This window comes from Borostomias antarcticus (assembly GCF_949987555.1).
Source record: "Borostomias antarcticus genome assembly, chromosome: 4".
Lineage (NCBI taxonomy): Eukaryota > Metazoa > Chordata > Actinopteri > Stomiiformes > Stomiidae > Borostomias > Borostomias antarcticus.
Window position 1 is genome coordinate 36,116,076 of NC_140237.1, and position 19,580 is coordinate 36,135,655.

The 19,580-nt window shown below is 47.1% G+C and overlaps 2 protein-coding genes across 4 annotated transcripts in view; one reads left to right on the plus strand and one right to left on the minus strand.

Moving 5' to 3' along the window:
• Nucleotides 1-267: 267 nt before the first annotated feature.
• Nucleotides 268-18,055, minus strand: ca7 (carbonic anhydrase VII). Its single transcript, XM_084436705.1, has 7 exons — nucleotides 17,920-18,055; nucleotides 17,051-17,248; nucleotides 8,998-9,116; nucleotides 8,725-8,820; nucleotides 7,197-7,259; nucleotides 6,865-7,020; nucleotides 268-3,109 (listed from the first exon to the last, which is right to left on the minus strand). The coding sequence occupies exons 1-7, from the start codon at nucleotides 17,954-17,956 to the stop codon at nucleotides 2,987-2,989; spliced, it is 792 nt and encodes a 263-aa protein (XP_084292831.1). The 5' UTR covers nucleotides 17,957-18,055; the 3' UTR covers nucleotides 268-2,986.
• nae1 (nedd8 activating enzyme E1 subunit 1) overlaps nucleotides 17,221-19,580 on the plus strand; it is a 23,864-nt gene continuing 21,504 nt past the window's right edge. For 2 of the 3 annotated variants that reach the window (XR_014630390.1, XM_084436696.1), the window contains exon 1: nucleotides 19,169-19,298. Coding sequence is in view for 2 of the 3 variants with exons in the window: in XM_084436696.1 (XP_084292822.1) it covers nucleotides 19,234-19,298 (65 nt within the window). In the remaining variant the exon portion in view is untranslated. Of the gene's footprint in view, nucleotides 17,341-19,168; nucleotides 19,299-19,580 lie in introns of those variants that run through there. The other variant, XM_084436697.1, reaches the window with a different exon arrangement.

Consider the following 19,580-nt stretch of genomic DNA (forward strand, 5'->3'; position numbering starts at 1 on the left):
ATTGTTGCATTACGGTACGGTATCTAGTTACACGGTACGGTTTACGGTATTTCACGGTATACGGCTTTTCACCTCCCCAACACATAAAAAAAACAAGTATTTTACTTTGAAGGATCATGTGCAACACATGATGGAAAATACACACTATTGTAATTAAGCTCAGTTTATTAATAGCAAGCTTATATTAAATTACAAAATTAACTGTTGCAAGCAACTTGAAATGTGAAGTTTCAGCAGCGCATTATTGTGTAATACTGTAAACGTAATACCGTAAACACAGGGAATGTCACGGTTCTAATACCGTGGACATTTTATACCGCGGTTCACGGTTTTACGGTATACCGTCTCATCCCTACAGTAGTCACACTCACTGACTCACACGCGCGCACGCACGCACGCACGCACGCACGCACGCACGCACACACACACACACACACCCTGTTAAAAACACAACCACAAATGGATCCATTTCACTCATCAGCTTTAGTTCTGAAACAATCAAGTTTATATTCTCTTTCAGAAGTTACAAAATAAACAATAAGATTATCTTGATCAGTCACCAGATCAGGTATACAAGATTTAAAGAGTACATACATTTCATAAATAAAAGGTACATCCTTATTTTCTTTGCAGTGACAAAACAAAAATTATTGAACTCCCAAGTACCATTCCGTTCCCTGTTAGGAGGTGCTGTGGTCTAGCCCCCTCCATCCATGTCTGTGGTTCAGTCCCCCAGCGAGGGTCTGTGGTTCAGTCCCTCTACCACTGTGTTGGGTATGTCCACATCTAAGGAGCAGTGTTAGGTAGTGTACAGTACAGATAGCAAGAATCACACACACACACACACACACACACACGCCAAGGCTTCCATTAGTCAACCTCAAAGCGAGGAGAGGACAAAAAGAGAGTGTGTGCAGGGTGTGTGTGTGTGTGTGTGTGTGTGTGTGTGTGTGTGTGTGTGAAATCACCTGGATAACTCTGGATCAGCACTGAGCTGCTGTGGAACCACACACACACAACGGACGGCTGGTCACATGACCTGCAGATCGGTCATCTTCACCAGCCAGACAGACGGCAGACAGACAGAGGATCCATTCCTACAATAACAGCACCTTTTCTGTACATTATGGAAGACCCAGAGAAGTGTTTTCAAGGAGGAGGGGACTATAACCTGTAGAACCTTAAAAATTATGACAGATCAGAATATTATATGTAGTATTTCACACTATTCCCACACCTAGGGGCGAATTCACTAAAGCAAATTGCGCCCGCTAATTGCACCATAATATTGCGCGTCAGTTGCGCCCGCTATGTGCTCCGTTTTAAAAACCTATTCACTAAAGACATTGCGCTAATAATATCCCAGCGCAAACACGCCCATTCGGTGTTTGCGGCTGAGTGCAATTTGCTGCTGATATAGGAAATGACTATAAATACTGCGCATACAGCGCATACAACTCGTATGCATATCATTGGACGATGGCAGACAGAAAAAGAAAGATACGATTTTCAGACAGCGAACTTGAAGGCCTCACGGACGAGGTTCAAAAACATGTCTCACAGCTTTCGGCAAAAAATATCACGACTGCAGCAAAAAATCATATTTGGGGTTTAATTTCCCAATCAGTCACTGCCATTTGTGTGTGTAAACGCGGAAGACTGCAAACGGAGGTGGAATGATTTAAAAAGACGAACAAAGGAAAAATTGTCATTTTATGTTATGCAAGTTGCAGCACGATGATCTGGCATAGGCTACTTTTGGGGGAGTGTATAACATTGCCCCACCGGTACGATCTAGGCATCTAAACGGCTTTTCAGGATTCCAAATGTGCACTCAATCACACCGCGCGTCCTGATGTGAGCCCAGTTGTACGCCTCTCCAACGTTGGAAGGATTACGCACGGGAGTCATCATCCATGGCTGAAGATGATACCTGCCGTCACCTATGATACAAAAGCAAAATATTTTCAAGACCATTCAAATAAAACAAATATTGTGTAGGCTATGTTTTTATTTATTTATTTATACATATATCGGCCCCCAGCCGTTCAATGAACAGCTATAGGGAATGCGCAGTTTCGCGTATAGACTATTATACGCACAGTTTCGTGCTATGTAGGCTATTATATTCATTGGGGGAGCTTGGACTCGCTGGGGACGGGTGGAGAGACGCATAGTCAACTGAGCCTCCCCAGACGCGACTTCATCCTCCAGTTGGCTGAAGAGCTGCGTGCTCTGGTGTCCAAACAGTTACCGCGGTGGTTCTAGTGTTAAATCAAAAAGTGACCTTCTTCTAAATATTCTCTAACGAACAACATGCCTGGCATTGCGATGCCTTCGCCTCGCAACAATCACTGCTGCCATGATCAGCGGACAGGCTGGCCGCGACACACCCCTTGCGCTTAAATACCACCACGTTTCTGAAAACGGTATTAATTTCACTTTAACTGCGTGAGGCAATTTGCGCCGATGTTTGTGAATTGGGCGGGTTTTGCAATAATGTTCATTTGCATAGAAAGGGGAACATTCTCCGCCCATATTACCTAATTTAAATATGAGCTAATAACACCGGCGCAGAGCAACGCAATGACGAACGCAACGCAGTTAACACCGTATTTCACCCTTTGCGAGGGCTTTGTGAATAGCAAACATAATTTTTGACTTATTTGCACAGGCTTTGCGTCAGGAAAAGCTGCGCAATCCTTTAGTGAATTCGCCCCCTAGTGTGTAGAGATGGATTCCCTTTGAGTTATGTTATGAGATCAACACCTAATTTAGGTTCACCACCAACCCAGCGTCCTCTTCATTTCACTGTATATTGTACACTATATCATTTACACATGACAACCACATCTGAATCAGAATCTTCTCCCACAGGCCTGTGAACAGACTCAGTGTGTCAGACACCTCAGGTGTGGAGTGTTGAGCGGGTGGGAGAAGCAACGGGACATATGGTCAGAAAGCACCCAGGGTTCTGGGTTCCGGGTCATTTGAAGGAGGAGCGGACCGTCCGTCCTTTCAGAGGCTGCGGAGGGCGGAAGTTGTTCTCCATGCGTCTCCTCTCCTCCTCCTCCTCGCCGCTGCACAGAAGCGTCCGGAACTTCCCCATCTGGAACAGAGACCAGGAGAACGACTAAGAACTTCCCCATCTGGAAAAGAGACCAGGAGAACGACTAAGAACTTCCCCATCTGGAACAGAGACCAGGAGAACGACTAAGAACTTCCCCATCTGGAACAGAGACCAGGAGAACGCCTAAGAACTTCCCCATCTGGAACAGAGACCAGGAGAACGCCTAAGAACTTCCCCATCTGGAACAGAGACCAGGAGAACGACTAAGAACTTCCCCATCTGGAACAGAGACCAGGAGAACGCCTAAGAACTTCCCCATCTGGAACAGCGACCAGGAGAACGCCTAAGAACTTCCCCATCTGGAACAGAGACCAGGAGAACGCCTAAGAACTTCCCCATCTGGAACAGAGACCAGGAGAACGCCTAAGAACTTCCCCATCTGGAACAGAGACCAGGAGAACGCCTAAGAACTTCCCCATCTGGAACAGAGACCAGGAGAACGCCTAAGAACTTCCCCATCTGGAACAGAGACCAGGAGAACGCCTTATTATACGCCACTGAAACAACATAGCAGGGGAGTATAACAAACCAACCCTGGCGTGTTTGGTCAGTAATCAGTAGTGAACACACAGCCGGTCAGACTCAACGTGCCGCTGGGCCCCTCTCTCCCACCACCAGACCAGGAACGCTGACCACCCCAGCGACAGGTCACCTGCCCGGCCGGCCCAGCCTGCTGCTGCTCCCTGAGCCCTGGCCGGTCAGACATCTAGTGTTCTGACTCACGGAAGCAGCTGCGCAACCTCTGTCAGGAGCCCCCTGGGTCCCCTTACCTGTCAACCCTCCTGAAGCCAACAAGCGCCTCCCTTCCGCCCTCCCTCCACATAGGCTCCATCAAGGCTGCCTCACAGAGTTGAGTTTCACTAGCTACTCCACCTTTCACTTGGTTAGATGAAAATTACTCAAGGTGACACCATATCCATCTGCTTTGTCAGTGAATTCACTACTTTGAATTGATCTTGCAAACTGACATTCTGTGAGCCTGGCTGTTCACACCAGAAGCGCCGGTCACCAGGCGACTGCTCCTCTGCACCTCCTCTGCACCTTCCCTGCTACCTAGTCTGCTACCTAGTCTGCTACCTAGTCTGCCTGCCTCAAATTAAACTGACAGTAATTGTTCCTAGTGGATTAGTGGCAGGCGTTTTAAACACTGAACCCAGTAGCCCAGTTAAGCCCCTAGCAAGCTGGTTACCCACCTAACATCTCTGGAAGTGTCCCTGAGATGACTACACAAACTTAAGGAACTTGTTGCTATGCCTATCCGGGAAATATCGACACACAAAACAACTAGCCTATGAACTAGAGGACCATGCAATCACCGCTAACCAGCCACACCTGGACAGCAGGACCAAAATCCCCTACTGAAACAAGCCAAATCAAACTAATTAGCCAATCCACCAAAGTCCTTCTCCAAAATGCATCTCCCCAAACACAGGGTGCACCGAATGTAACCATAACCATACAGTACACCTACCATAACGATACAGTAGATCTATCATAACCATACAGTACACCTACCATAACGATACAGTAGATCGATCATAACCATACAGTACACCTACCATAACAATACAGTACACCTACCATAACCATACAGTAGACCTACAGTATCATAGCCATACAGTAGGCCCACCATAACCATACCATAGACCTACCATAGCCATAGTAGACCTACCATAACCACACAGTGGGCCAACCATAACCATACAGTAGCCTACCATAACCATACAGTAGGCCTACATCCCAGCCAAAACCCCTATAAAGGCTTTGCAGTATGCAAGCCAGCAGACTTTTCAGTTAATTCTGACCCACAATCCTGTGCGCAGCGGAAATTACATCCTGTGCGAGTCACAACAGCTGTGGACAAATGTCGCTTTATGGACAGCGACGGATGTGGTCAAATTTCAAGGTGCAATGTTATGACAAGGTAGTTTGTCCCAACTGGATGCGTACTGCTTGCAAAGTATGTCGTTTCTAAGGGCAGCTGTAGTACGTACTGGTAGTAAGTAAGTAGTAGTATGTGATTCAGAATGCAGCCATATTCTTAGGTACTGTCTCCACCCAGAGCTGCCCACTGCCATGCAGGCAGTGGAAAACAAGTGAATACCTGTTACATAAGACAGCTTTTTCCCACTGAGTAGTTGAGGGCCACCCCCAGCCTCTCACAAGTAACGCCTTAGCACAGACCAGAGATCTGTTTAACCGTACAGACTTGATATCTGTTAAACCTTACAGAGCTGATATGTTAAACCTTACAGACCTCAGATCTGTTACGTCCCACCAAAATTAAAAGTTTGACTTAGGGAACACAGAAGTAGTGTCAAACGGTGAGGTTTCGTCCCCAGTAGCTAGAGACTACAGTGTTGATGAAGTCAAATGTAGGAATAGAAGTGGAATAATTAACAAGGAGGTGAAACTGACTGACTCCAGAGAGAGAGGGCAGCTGGGTTCTCAGATTGAAATCCCATATCACAAATTATCCATGTCCTGATGTCCTAACCACCAAAACATTTGTTTTGTCTCGTTGCCCTCGATAAACATGTTGTTATCGTGTTGTAAAAACAACAACAACAACATCCATCCATCCTTCCCTTCATCTCTCCTTCTAGCCCTCCATCCACTCACTCACACACACACACTCTCACACACACACACACACACACACACACACACACACACACACACACACACTCTCTCACACACACACACACACTCTCACTCTCACACTCTCACACACACACACACACACACACACACACACACACACGCACACACACACGCAGGTTGGATGGAGCTTAAGCTTTGACCTGGAACCGCAAGCCGCCTTTCAGCTTTCATCAGTCTAGTGTTATCAGGATCACACACACGCTCACGAGAGAAAGTTCAGCACCAAACCATGACCAGCCCATAAACACAGAGTCTACATTGGACCTGTATCGATCAATGTTCTGATTCAACACAACCGTAATTAACCTGTCCACTCTAGACAACAGAGTCAGTGTCTCTCTCACACACTGGACACACACACACACACACACACACACACACACTCCCCAGTATTTCCCTGACTAATGCGTGGTTGGCATGGCGTCCGGACTGACCAAGCATACTTCCAGGTTTTTTGCATGTGGTGATATTTATAAAACCTCTGTGGGCCAAGGTGTCCCCGCAACTTCCTAGCTCCTAATAACACCTGGTCCCTCGGGACAAATACCATTAGCCATCATTTTAATATAACACAGACGTTAAACAGCTGAACACAGTCACGTTAAACAGCTGAACACAGACGTTAAACAGCTGAACACAGTCATGTTAAACAGCTGAACACAGACGTTAAACAGCTGAACACAGTCATGTTAAACAGCTGAACACAGACGTTAAACAGCTGAACACAGTCATGTTAAACAGCTGAACACAGACGTTAAACAGCTGAACACAGTCATGTTAAAACAGCTGAACACAGCCCTGTTAAACAGCTGAACACAGTCATGTTAAACAGCTGAACACAGTCATGTTAAACAGCTGAACACAGACGTTAAACAGCTGAACACATCGTCTTGAGAAAGGCCTAAAGCCGAAACATTGACAATAAAAGCAGAGTAAAATGAGTGCGGGAGTGAACATGTTTTTTCGATGAGAATGTTTAAGGAGATCATACACCCGTGTCATGTTGAGAACACTTTTTTAAAACAGAAGAATACAGCCATGTTTAAACAGCAGCCCTGCTGTTCATTCACCTGTTTCTCAGAGACTCTGATTGGCTCTTTCAGGACGATCCAGATGACGCTCTCATGCAGAGGGGGCGTGGTCAGGGAGCCAGAGTAGGTCCAGAAGTGAAGGCTGCTGGGTAAAAGAAACCTGGGGCTGAAGCCTTTGAAATCAGCCACACTGCCCTGAGAGAGACACGCACACACACACACACACACACACACACACACACACACACACACACACACACACACACACACACACACACACACACACACCACACACACACACACCACTCATTAAGATTAGAATTGAAAAACATTAAATAGTTTTATAAAAAGCGTGAGTACCACAGCCTCACCTTAAACTTGACCATGTACAGAGCGTCCGTGACCTGGTTCAGCCCTCGATGGTCGTCTCCTGTCTGGAGACAACAACAACAACAACAACAACAACACCCAAACCAGATCCAGGGTTAATATACCGGCAGAGTTAGAGTTAGTCAATTCACTCTCCCGGTATGTTCTAGAACTCCACATGTTCATGATGTGACACACACACACACACACACACACACACACACACACACACACACACACACACACACACACACACACACACACACACACACACACACACACACACACACACACACACACACACACACACACACACACACACACACACACACACACACCTCCCATGTCCTCATCCCCCGACCCCTGCTGACTCCAGCGCAGAACCCATCTCTCCTGCTGGGGAACCCACCCTTGGCTGCAGGTAACAGCATGTTAACATGGTTCCGTTTAGAAGGAGCCCTCATGGACGTCGGAGCCACGCAGCCCTGGAACACTCTGCACTCAAACCTCCTGCACGACCCTCGGACTGCTCAAATACACTCTGAAACTGTTAAACCACCTGCACGACCCTCGGACTGCTCAAATACACTCTGAAACTGTCTGAATCTTAACTGTCTCAAGGTCCACCAGGGCAGCACCCATAATATAACATAACTTAAATTGAATTAAAAGGGGTAGTGTGTTATTTTGGACATTTAGTCCTATTTGTGGTCTGTCTACCATGAACCTGAAATAATAGAGATCATACATAGATCTCACTGTGCTACAATGGAAGTCAATGGGGCACCCTTGTGTTGAAAAACTATGATACATTTTTCAGAGAATGGAAGCATAGGGTGTAATCTTACCAGTCTCCGTATGCTCTCCTGTGGAATGTATTGCATTCCGAATATTTTTAGGTGTTTGACATTACTTGCACATAGTCCTCCATGGAAGCAGTGAGAATAAGCACCAGGGGAATGCTTATGTCCAAGCCATGCCAAACATGTAGAAATATTCGTATTGCGATACATGACAGGAGAGCATATGAGAGAGCGATAAGCTAACACCCTGTACCTCTTCATCATCATCATCATCATCATCAGCTTACACCCTGTGCTTCCTGTCTCGGAAAAACAGCACATTGGAGGAGGTGAACTACTTCAGACTTGGCTCACATCCTCTGGGTGTAAGAGTGGAGGCTTGTTGCCAGGTGACACAGGATCCCTGGATCAGATCACCTGACCACCAGCAAGAAGAGACAGACAGACAGACAGACAGACAGACAGACAGACAGGCAGGCAGGCAGGCAGACAGACAGACAGACAGACAGGCAGGCAGGCAGGCAGACAGACAGACAGACAGACAGACAGACAGACAGACAGACAGACAGACAGACAGACAGACAGAGAGACAGACAGACAGACAGACAGGCAGACAGACAGACAGGCAGGCAGGCAGACAGGCAGACAGACAGACAGAGGCAGGCAGGCAGGCAGGCAGACAGACAGACAGACAGAGGGGGGGGGGGGGGGGTGGTTCCAGTCTGACCTCCAGGAAGACGCCCAGGACGGCCAGACCATCGGGGGCTGAAGCCGCCTCCCCAAACGTCTTGTACTTCGCAGCGTTCCAGTGGACCAGGTGGAGCTGAGGAGCACAGGACAGACTGGCATGAAACAGAGGTGACAGTTACAAACTTCTCTCTCTTTCGCTCTCTCTCTCTAAAACACTCACACACAAACAATTACATTCACCCTCTCACACTTCTCATTCAATCCCTCTCTCTAATTCACACTCTCCTCTCTCTCTTTTACACACTCTCACCTCAGATGCGTAGGTCTTGCCCCCAATGGTATGTTCGCTGCCATGGCAACCTTTACCCCCCCAGTGAAAATGGAACTGTTTGAGGCGGTAGGCGTTGTCAAGGGGACCGCCCCTGATCACTGAGGAGGGAAGACAGGAAAGATGCCACACAGTCATGGCCATCCCATGCCACACGCACGCACGCACGCACGCACACACACACACACACACACACAGACACACACACACACACTTACACGTACGCTGTAATATACCTCTTTCTAAGCCGAGACAGCTGACACCCTAACAATCACACTAGCATAGCAGGCTAGCAGCAAACCTGTATGGTTAGCCTAGCCACACTAGCATAGCAGGCTAGCAGCAAACCTGTATCGTTAGCCTAGCCACGCGCTAGTATGAGAAACTCACCCCGGTTGTAAATAACATACAGTAGCAAAGTATAGCAACACTATTGTCTTCTACACTCATGTCAGCTATAGCTTATCCATAATCTACCTGCAGTGTCTGTTCTCTATCTGTGATGGATCACACTAGTCATCTGTAGCCCTGCCTCAGAATAGGCCTGCCTCAGAATAGGCCTGCCTCAGAATAGGCCTGCCTCAGTGATGCCCTGCCTCAGAGATACCCTGCCTCAGAGATGCCCTGCCTCAGAGATGCCCTGCCTCAGAGATGCCCTGCCTCAGAGATGCCCTGCCTCAGAGATGCCCTGCCTCAGAGATGCCCTGCCTCAGAGATACCCTGCCTCAGAGATGCCCTGCCTCAGAGATGCCCTGCCTCAGAGATGCCCTGCCTCAGAGATGCCCTGCCTCAGAGATGCCCTGCCTCAGAGATGCCCTGCCTCAGAGATACCCTGCCTCAGAGATGCCCTGCCTCAGAGATGCCCTGCCTCAGAGATGCCCTGCCCCAGAGATGCCCTGCCTCAGAGATGCCCTGCCTCAGAGATGCCCTGCCTCAGAATAGGCCTGCCTCAGAGATGCCCTGCCTCAGAGATGCCCTGCCTCAGAATAGCCCTGCCTCAGAGATGCCCTGCCTCAGAATAGCCCTGCCTCAGAATAGGCCTCACTGTCCTCAGAATCTCCTGTAAAGACAGAGTGGGACACCGAAGAGAAGACAGACAGGGTGGGGGACAGATGGACAGAGAGGGGGACAGGGAGACGGGACTTTAGTGGGCAGAGGAGCAGCGGCAGGCCTGCTGAGAGGGAAGGGGGGTCCGTCTGAGAGGGAAGGGGGGTCCGTCTGAGAGGGAAGGGGGGTCCGTCTGAGAGGGAAGGGGGGTCCGTCTGAGAGGGAAGGGGGGTCCGTCTGAGAGGGAAGGGGGGTCCGTCTGACTGGTTATGGTGAGTTCCTGCGAGGCCAGGGCAGTAAGTGACAGCTGTATGATACACACACACACACACACACACACACACACACACACACACACACACACACAGAAGAGAGCTCCAATCTCTTATAGATGACAGAGCTCGGCCCATCGGCTAAACCATAACAGGTGTGATGGAGCTTCTCGGTATCTGTGTGTGTGTGTGTGTGTGTGTGTGTGTGTGTGTGTGTGTGTGTGTGTGCATGAGTGTGCCAGTGTTTGCACAAAAATGTTAACTTATTTTAAATGGGCAATGGAAACATACAAGCTAACAAGCAATTAACATTAAATCCTCACTAGCTGGCGGTAACAGCTAGTTAGTCTGAAACAACTAGTTAGTCTGAAACAGCTAGTTAGTCTGAAACAGCTAGTTAGTCTGAAACAGCTAGTTAGTCTGAAACTCTTGAGTTTTGTGGTAAATTGTGTGCAGGCAGCTACCCGTGCCCCCCTAGAGTTCCCAGATGTGTTCCCTAGGTGTGTTCCCACATACCCTGAAAACTGCAGTCATCAAGCCACTCTTAAAAAAGAATAATCTAGACAGCTCACAAATGAACAATTATAGGCCCATATCAAACCTCCCATTTCTAAGCAAAATAATTGAAAAGGTTGTTTTCCAACAACTGAATAACTTCCTGGCACTAAGTAATTGTTTTGATGTCTTCCAGTCAGGATTTCGACCACATCACAGCACAGAGACTGCTCTAATTAAGGTATTTAATGACATCCATTTAAACACAGATAATGGCAAAATCTCAGTCTTAGTATTACTGGATCTCAGCGCTGCGTTCGACACGGTAGACCACAACATACTACTAGGCCGACTGGAAAATTGGTTGGGAATTTCTGGTACAGTGTTAGATTGGTTTGAATCCTACTTACCTGTAAAGGACAGGGATTATTTTGTGTCTATAGGCAATTACAAATCTGAGCTGACAAAAATGACCTGTGGAGTTCCCCAAGGCTCCATCCTGGGGCCTCTTCTGTTCAACATTTACATGCTCCCACTAACTCAAATTATGGAAAACAACAAAATATGTTACCATAGCTATGCAGATGACACACAAATTTATATCACTATATCACCAGGAGACTATAATCCCATACAAGCGCTGAGTAAGTGCATTCAACAAATCATTGATTGGATGTGCCAGAACTTTCTCCAACTAAACAAAAATAAAACTGAAGTAATTGTCTTTGGAGCCAAAGAAGAACGATTAAAAGTCAGTGCTCAACTTCAATCAGTAATGCTAAAAACCACAAACGAAGCCAGAAATCCTGGTGTAGTCATGGACTCAGACCTGAATTTCAACAGCCACATTAAGTCAATTACAAAGTCAGCCTACTATCACCTGAAGAATATATCAAGGATCAAAGGATTTATGTCCCAGAAGGATTTGGAAAAACTTGTCCATGCGTTTATCTTCAGTAGACTCGACTACTGTAACGGCATGTATACAGGTCTCTCTAAAAAATCGATCAGACAGCTGCAGCTGATTCAGAACGCTGCTGCTCGAGTCCTCACTAAGACTAAGAAAGTGGAGCATATCACACCAGTACTAAGGTCTTTACACTGGCTTCCTGTCTGTCAAAGAATTGACTTTAAAATACTGCTGTTGGTTTATAAAGCACTGAATGGTCTAGGGCCAAAATATATTTCTGATCTGCTCATATGCTATGAACCATCCAGACCCCTCAGGTCGTCTGGCACAGGTCTGCTTTCTGTCCCCAGAGTTAAAACAAAACATGGAGAAGCAGCATTCAGTTTTTATGCTCCACATATCTGGAACAAACTTCCAGAAAACTGCAGGTCTGCTGCAACTCTTGGTTCTTTTAAAACAAGCCTGAAGACTTTTCTTTTTGCCACTGCTTTCTAAGAGGAGCTATGTTTATCAGTATACTGCACTGTAACTTTTATTCCTGTATTCTATTTGTCCTGCTTTTTGTTTAAATGTCTATAATGACTTGCTTTTTGTTTTAATGCTTTTAATGTGTCCTGCCTTTTGTTTTAAATGTCTATAATGTCTTGCTTTTTGTTTTAATGCTTTTAATGTCTCATGTAAAGCACCTTGAATTGCCCTGTGGCTGAAATGTGCTATATAAATAAACTTGCCTTGCCTTGCCTTGCCTTAGAGTAAACAGAATGCTGTAACATGCTGGATGTACATTACACTGCACTGTACTGTTTCATTCGCACTTCGGGTTAAATGCTAAACTGCATTTCTTTGTCCCAATACTTGTACTCTATGCTATGACAATAATGTTTAATCTAATCCAATCTAGCAAAGTATCCTTAAAAGTAGTTGAACTCTATCAGGCATCTGTAGTGTAACTGACAAATTGCAAATGCATACACCAACCCCCACAATCACAATTGCATTATTTTGCTTTGTTTTAAGTAGATTTGTTTTGTTTTTGACTTGAGTAAACAGCTCATTGTGCAGAGAGGTAACCCCACCCTCTGATAACAACAGAATGGCCATGATGACAGGTGTCCTCATCCGTTCACACCTGCAGACTGACTCGCCCGAACCCGACAGGCCGACACATGGACAAGCAGACTAGACACTCCTCAGATAACTACTGGCCTCCAAGACCTCTCTGAAAGTCAGCAGATTCTGCTGTTATCATCATTATCATCCTCATTCACCAGCCTACAGGCAACAGCAGTCAGCAGAGACAAGAGCAGCGTCATCATCATGACTGACTGGCTGTCTGCAGTAAACATGCTGGATTGCTAAATATCAGTAGTTGGTTTCTTTGCTATTTGAGTGTTTTTTACTAATCTACTACCCCTGAAGGTTAATCTACTACCCCTGAAGGTTAATCTACTACCCCTGAAGGTTAATCTACTACCCCTGAAGGTTAATCTACTACCCCTGAAGGTATCCAGTTCAACTTTAAAGACAAATCACTCCACTGAGAACATGACATGCAGACTATGCTGTTGACCTGACCATACAGACTAGCCTACAGTCTGGCCTACAGTCTACCTGACTACAAACTAGCCTACAGTCTACCTGACCACAAACTAGCCTACAGTCTACCTGACTACAAACTAGCCTACAGTCTACCTGACTACAAACTAGCCTACAGTCTACCTGACTACAAACTAGCCTACAGTCTACCTGACCATAAACTAGCCTACAGTCTACCTGACTACAAACTAGCCTACAGTCTACCTGACCACAAACTAGCCTACAGTCTACCTGACTACAAACTAGCCTACAGTCTACCTGACCATAAACTAGCCTACAGTCTACCTGACTACAAACTAGCCTACAGTCTACCTGACCATACAGACTAGCCTACAGTCTACCTGACTACAAACTAGCCTACAGTCTACCTGACTACAAACTAGCCTACAGTCTACCTGACCACACACTAGCCTACAGTCTACCTGACTACAAACTAGACTACAGTCTACCTGACCATACAAACTAGCCTACAGTCTACCTGACCATTCAGATTAGCATACAGGCTATCTGACCGTACAGAATAGGCTACAGTCTACCTGACCATATATAATATTAGCCTCCAGTCTACCTGACCATACAGACTAGCGTACAGTCTTCCTGACCACACAGACTAGCTTACAGTCTACAGTAACTGATCACACAGACTTGCCTACAGTGTACAGATGCATTTCGATACCAGTGTAGCCATGTTAGTATAAATCCCATCCACCTGCAGCATTGAACTGCTAGCTTTGAGGTGACGTAGCTGGCTGAAGAGGTGTTTATGAGAGGTGGCCACGTGTGTTTGTAAGACAGAGGTCTCTCTGAGTCCTCTGAGGAACCTAGAGGGAGGAAAGTGAGGGTGGAAGCAATACAGACGCAGTAACACCCGTTACCCAGAATCCTGTGCTGCTGTGCCCACAAATACATCACGCAAACAGCCTGTGGTAGCGTGCTCACATGAACACTGTACCAAGGAAAGCAGCATTTCACATGTAGACAGACAGACAGACAGACAGACAGACAGACAGACAGACAGACAGACAGACAGACAGACAGACAGACAGACAGACAGACAGACAGACAGACAGACAGACAGACAGACAGACAGACAGACAGACAGACAGACAGACAGACAGACAGACAGACAGACAGACAGACAGACAGACAGACAGACAGACAGACAGACAGACAGACAGACAGACAGACAGACAGACAGACAGACAGACAGACAGACAGACAGACAGACAGACAGACAGACAGACAGACAGACAGACAGACAGACAGACAGACAGACAGACAGACAGACAGACAGACAGACAGACAGACAGACAGACAGACAGACAGACAGACAGACAGACAGACAGACAGACAGACAGACAGACAGACAGACAGACAGACCGACCGACCGACCGACCGACCGACCGACCGACCGACCGACCGACCGACCGACCGACCGACCGACCGACCGACCGACCGACCGACAGACCGACAGACCGACAGACCGACAGACCGACAGACCGACAGACCGACCGACCGACCGACCGACCGACCGACCGACAGACAGACAGACAGACAGACAGACAGACAGACCGACCGACCGACCGACAGACCGACAGACCGACAGACCGACAGACCGACAGACCGACAGACCGACCGACCGACCGACCGACCGACCGACAGACAGACAGACAGACAGACAGACAGACAGACAGACAGACGGGTGACACATTAAAGCAAAAACCTGAATAAAGAGTGGAGGAACATGACAAATGTAGATGCTTCGATGCAGGTGCACTGCATGATACAATTAAGATGAACATCCTATTATGCTCTGTGGCCTGTACTGTATACAAATGCTGATCAAGATGGAAGTGACTGAAAGAGGGTTTGACTCTAAGGGCACAGATGGCAGGAGCTTCAGTCAGAAGAGCAACTCTTCCACAGGTGACTGAGAACATCAATGCAGGACGTGATCAGACTGTCAGCATGAACAGTTTGTCGACAGCTGCATAGACAGGGATATTATGGCAGGACTGCAGTCCATAAACCCCTCATTACAAAGATGGATGCACATTTGAGAGTTCAACGATGGAAAAACCATAGGCACTGTTCTACAGAGATGTGGAAAGAAGTCCAGTGCTACTCTCTGGTCAGATGAGTCATCCTTTAACATCTTCTCCACAAGTGGGTGAGTGCATGTGGGGCGTACACCAAGAGAACGGTACAGGCCTGAACGCTTGACCCCTGCAGTGAGGGGCCCGGTGGCTGTGTTAGACTGTAGGGGGCATTGTCCTGGCATGGTTTGGGTCCACTTGTCCCCTTAGAGGGAAGAGTCTCTGCAAATCTCCTGAAATTATCCGAGTTCAATATTTACCACAATGCTTGTACAGTGTATCAGGTCATCAACTGTATCAAGTCCCGCCTATGTGAGCTTGTGCCCGTCTGCCTGCCTGCATGCATATGATACCAGGAGGAAAAATCTTATTAGAGGGAAAAAACAAAAACTTAAATGTACCAGCCTGAGCATCGTATGCAGGGGACCGCAGATATGGAACGAGCTTGATGGTTTCATCAAAATGTCACAGTCCTTCTCATCCTTCGAAAAAAAAGTACAATGATGATGACTGGTATTATGTTTCTGGTGTTTGTGCGTATGTGTGTGTGTGTGTGTGTGTGTATGTGTCCGTGGGTGTGTTGGCGTGTGTGCATGCATGCACGTGTGCGTGGGAGAGGAAGGGGCGGGGTGTGGGAGAGGAAGGGGCGGGGTGTGATGTCTTGTTTGTTTACCCAAAGTTTCTCCTTTAGCTTCTTTAGGGTCTCCATTTCGTGTTCTTTTTTACAGAGCAATGTATTCAACAGAAACTAAAAAATATCTGAATCTGAATCTAAAATCAATACAAAGTGATTCTGAGTGATAAGATGAAATATTTCTCTCCTGATGGGAATGGTCTCTTCCAGGATGACAGAGGGCACCAGGGGTCACCAGGGGTCACCAGGGGTCACTGAATGATTGGATGAGTATGAAAATGATGTAATCATGTACCTGGCCTTCGCAGTCACCAGGGCTCAACCCACCTGAACGCCTTTGAGAGTTTGGACCAGGTCTCAACCCAACTGAACGCCTGGGAGAGAGTTTGGACCAGGTCTCAACCCAACTGAACGCCTGTGAGAGAGTTTGGACCAGGGCTCAACCCAACTGAACGCCTGTGAGAGTTTGGACCAGGTCTCAACCCAACTGAACGCCTGGGAGAGAGTTTGGACCAGGTCTCAACCCAACTGAACGCCTGTGAGAGAGTTTGGACCAGGTCTCAACCCAACTGAACGCCTGTGAGAGAGTTTGGACCAGGTCTCAACCCAACTGAACGCCTGTGAGAGAGTTTGGACCAGGTCTCAACCCAACTGAACGCCTGTGAGAGAGTTTGGACCAGGTCTCAACCCAACTGAACGCCTGTGAGAGAGTTTGGACCTTGGGCAGGATGGTGTCCCATCCCTCCAGTAGAGTAGGATCTCTATCAAGGCTCATTAAAGCTGTTCTGGCTGTGGTGGCTTTTCCATTAATGTGTCACCCATCTGTGCAGTATATTGATTTTGAGCTGCCAATGATTGATAATGTTGGGTAATATCAGGACAAGATTACAGGTGATAGTATTCATACACCCACAGCAATCTCTCTGTTGAACTCTGACCCCTGACCCCCCCCCCCCTCCCCCCGACACCGCTCTCCTCCTCTCACCTGTCCGGTCGTCTGTGTCATCAAACTCCACCATCACAGAGTGTCCGTTGTTGGAGATGCTGAGGGAGGAGCCTAAGTCATAGGACAGGAAGAGTGGCGGCAAGGTGTTGTCAAACTCCGCCTCTGCCGTGATGATGTCTATGGGAGACTGGCGGTTTCCCTCGGCGATGGGGAAGTGTTGATGCCAGGCAGAGGGACCTGGGAGAACATAAGCATCAGACGGGAAATCATCATAATTAAACTGAGTCACCGTCACTGCTGGAAATGAGGGGTTCTGTGACATCACCACGGTGAGATGTGGCTGCAGCTGCTTTTAATGCTATGTTGTGTTGGTATTTCTGTGAACTAAGCAAAGTATTTTAATATGAATCCAAAATCCAAAATGAAGTCAAAGTCTACCTGGCCACACTTACAAGTGTGTATTCCACTTGTCTCCACAGGTTAGGAAAGGAAAAAGGAAAGGTTGACTAGAGCGTCCACCACCTTATAGATCTTTAAATGACCCTACCGGCTTGTGACAGGTTAACCCGGCGAGCATGCACCAGTCATCCCACAGGGGATCAAGATAATCTCGCATTAACTGGGGCTCCGCTAAGAATGTCACGCAGGGCCCCTAGTCTGAATCCAGAGACCACGGTCTCAGACATGTCGCTCCAGAGATAGTCTAGAATATGCTATAGACTCTCGGTGCTATATTAAAACAATCAAGGTAATAAGTCATTCTCATTCATTGACCGATACATGAAAGCTTTCGGCACCCTATAAGTTTTGGCACACAGCAGTAAACGGAGCGGTGATAGTTGCGCGTCGGTCTAAACCGGCCCCGGGATGCCCTCTCGAGATGCCCTCTCTCAGGTGAGAACACTTACCGTCATCCTTCCCATATCCCCAGTGGTGTCCGGTCATTGCGGTTTATGCTCGATTAAAATCTAATCAATACGCGGAGTTAGTGCCTCTAGCAGAACAGAACCTGACCAGAGCAGAGCATCAGGAGATGGTCCTACAGTGTTCAGAAGTTCAGACTGATCAAGGTGCGCGGCCGGGTAGGTAATGATTCCCTGGTCACGCCCCCTTGTCCATCACCCCTGACCTCGACTTTCTAGGCCTGCATGCTACTGAACATGTGGTTGACTTTTAATCACCAGATAAGTAGCCTATATGTTGGCACAACGTTGGGTAAACTGCATGCCAGCACAACTAGACGCGATACATCTGTATTGATAACGACACGAAACAAAATAAATCAATTCATATAGGCTAGGCTACTTTATTGACATAGCAACATACCACCCTCTTTCTGTACAGGCATTCATGAGCATAAATGCAAACAAGCAAGCACATCAGGCCAAATGTGTTCATGCATCTCACAGTAGGCTATTCCAAGTGTCTATAGGCTGATGGCTTGATAAGTATTCACACAGTCCGTGGGTGGCTTAGTCAGTATCGCTCACTGATTCAACACGGTTAGTCTAGGCCTACACGTGCAATAAACATATAAACCAAGTCCTTTGTGCATTTATGAAATCGCGAATCCCCTCATCCATGGTCGACAAAACAATAACTGTTCACAAGGACAATAACCACACACTTACTCACTTTGAAAAGACAGACGTGTGTGTGTGTGTGCGCGCGCGCGTGTGTGTGTGTGTGTTTGTATGTGTGTATGTGTGTGTGTGTGTGTGTGTGTGTGTGTGTGTGACACTTGGTTGGGTTCATCAATGAAATATAATGAACTTAATATGCTTATCAATACTATTTATCTCAAATCTCAAATGCATGCGCAATACAATAGGATTTTCAACCATCGGAGAGATCCACCTGTGGCGAGGCGCATGCGCACAGTGCATGATCTGAACACAGCGGCTCCCTCTGGTGGAGGGGAAGTGTAAAGGCGCTCTGCTCCTCGCTTCACTTCCGGGTGGATTTGCTTGTAAATTGAAAGATGTGAAACAAGAATTGAAATGTCTTTGTCAAAGTGGAATATAGATTTTTTTTTCTGGACATAATCGTGTATTCTATAACTCTTCGTCCATCAAACTGTCGATTCTGCGACTTTCAAACACAGCACAGGACGGGGGATAGTGGGAGCGAACCTGGCAACCAGCTCCATAACTGGCAACCCGAGTGCAGAAGGCAGCTAGAAAGCTAGTTGGTTATACCGTTACGACCAGACAACCCCTAACATGACAACCCCTAACATGACAACTACCAAGGCCTCCAGAGAACAGAGATACGACAGACAACTCAGGTATCAAACTCGAACGGGAAATTGTGTTTATTCATTTAGCACGATGCGTTATCTTCACCTAGCATGCTAACTAGCTAGCAGTAAGGTTAGCAGCTAGCTGCCCCAGTAGAGCATAAACCGGGTGATCATTCATTGAGATACCTTATAACCTATCTATCCAGTATCTATCTATCTTTCATTCTAACTATCTATCTGATACGTTATCGAGTTAGTCATCTACCGTTAGTCCTAGCTGTTAGCCCTAGCCAGCTACTGTGTATGGATATTGGGTTGCATGTTGCT

Bases quoted from the DNA above. Each gene is read 5' to 3' on its own strand.
- ca7 (XM_084436705.1), bottom strand. From the start codon at position 17,956: ATGACCGGACACCACTGGGGATATGGGAAGGATGACG. The intron at 7,260-8,724 runs GTCAGACTGGAA...TGTTGTCTCCAG, and splicing joins TCCTGGGCGTCTTCCTGGAG to ACAGGAGACGACCATCGAGG. The intron at 7,021-7,196 runs GTGAGGCTGTGG...TGTCTCTCTCAG, and splicing joins TGTACATGGTCAAGTTTAAG to GGCAGTGTGGCTGATTTCAA.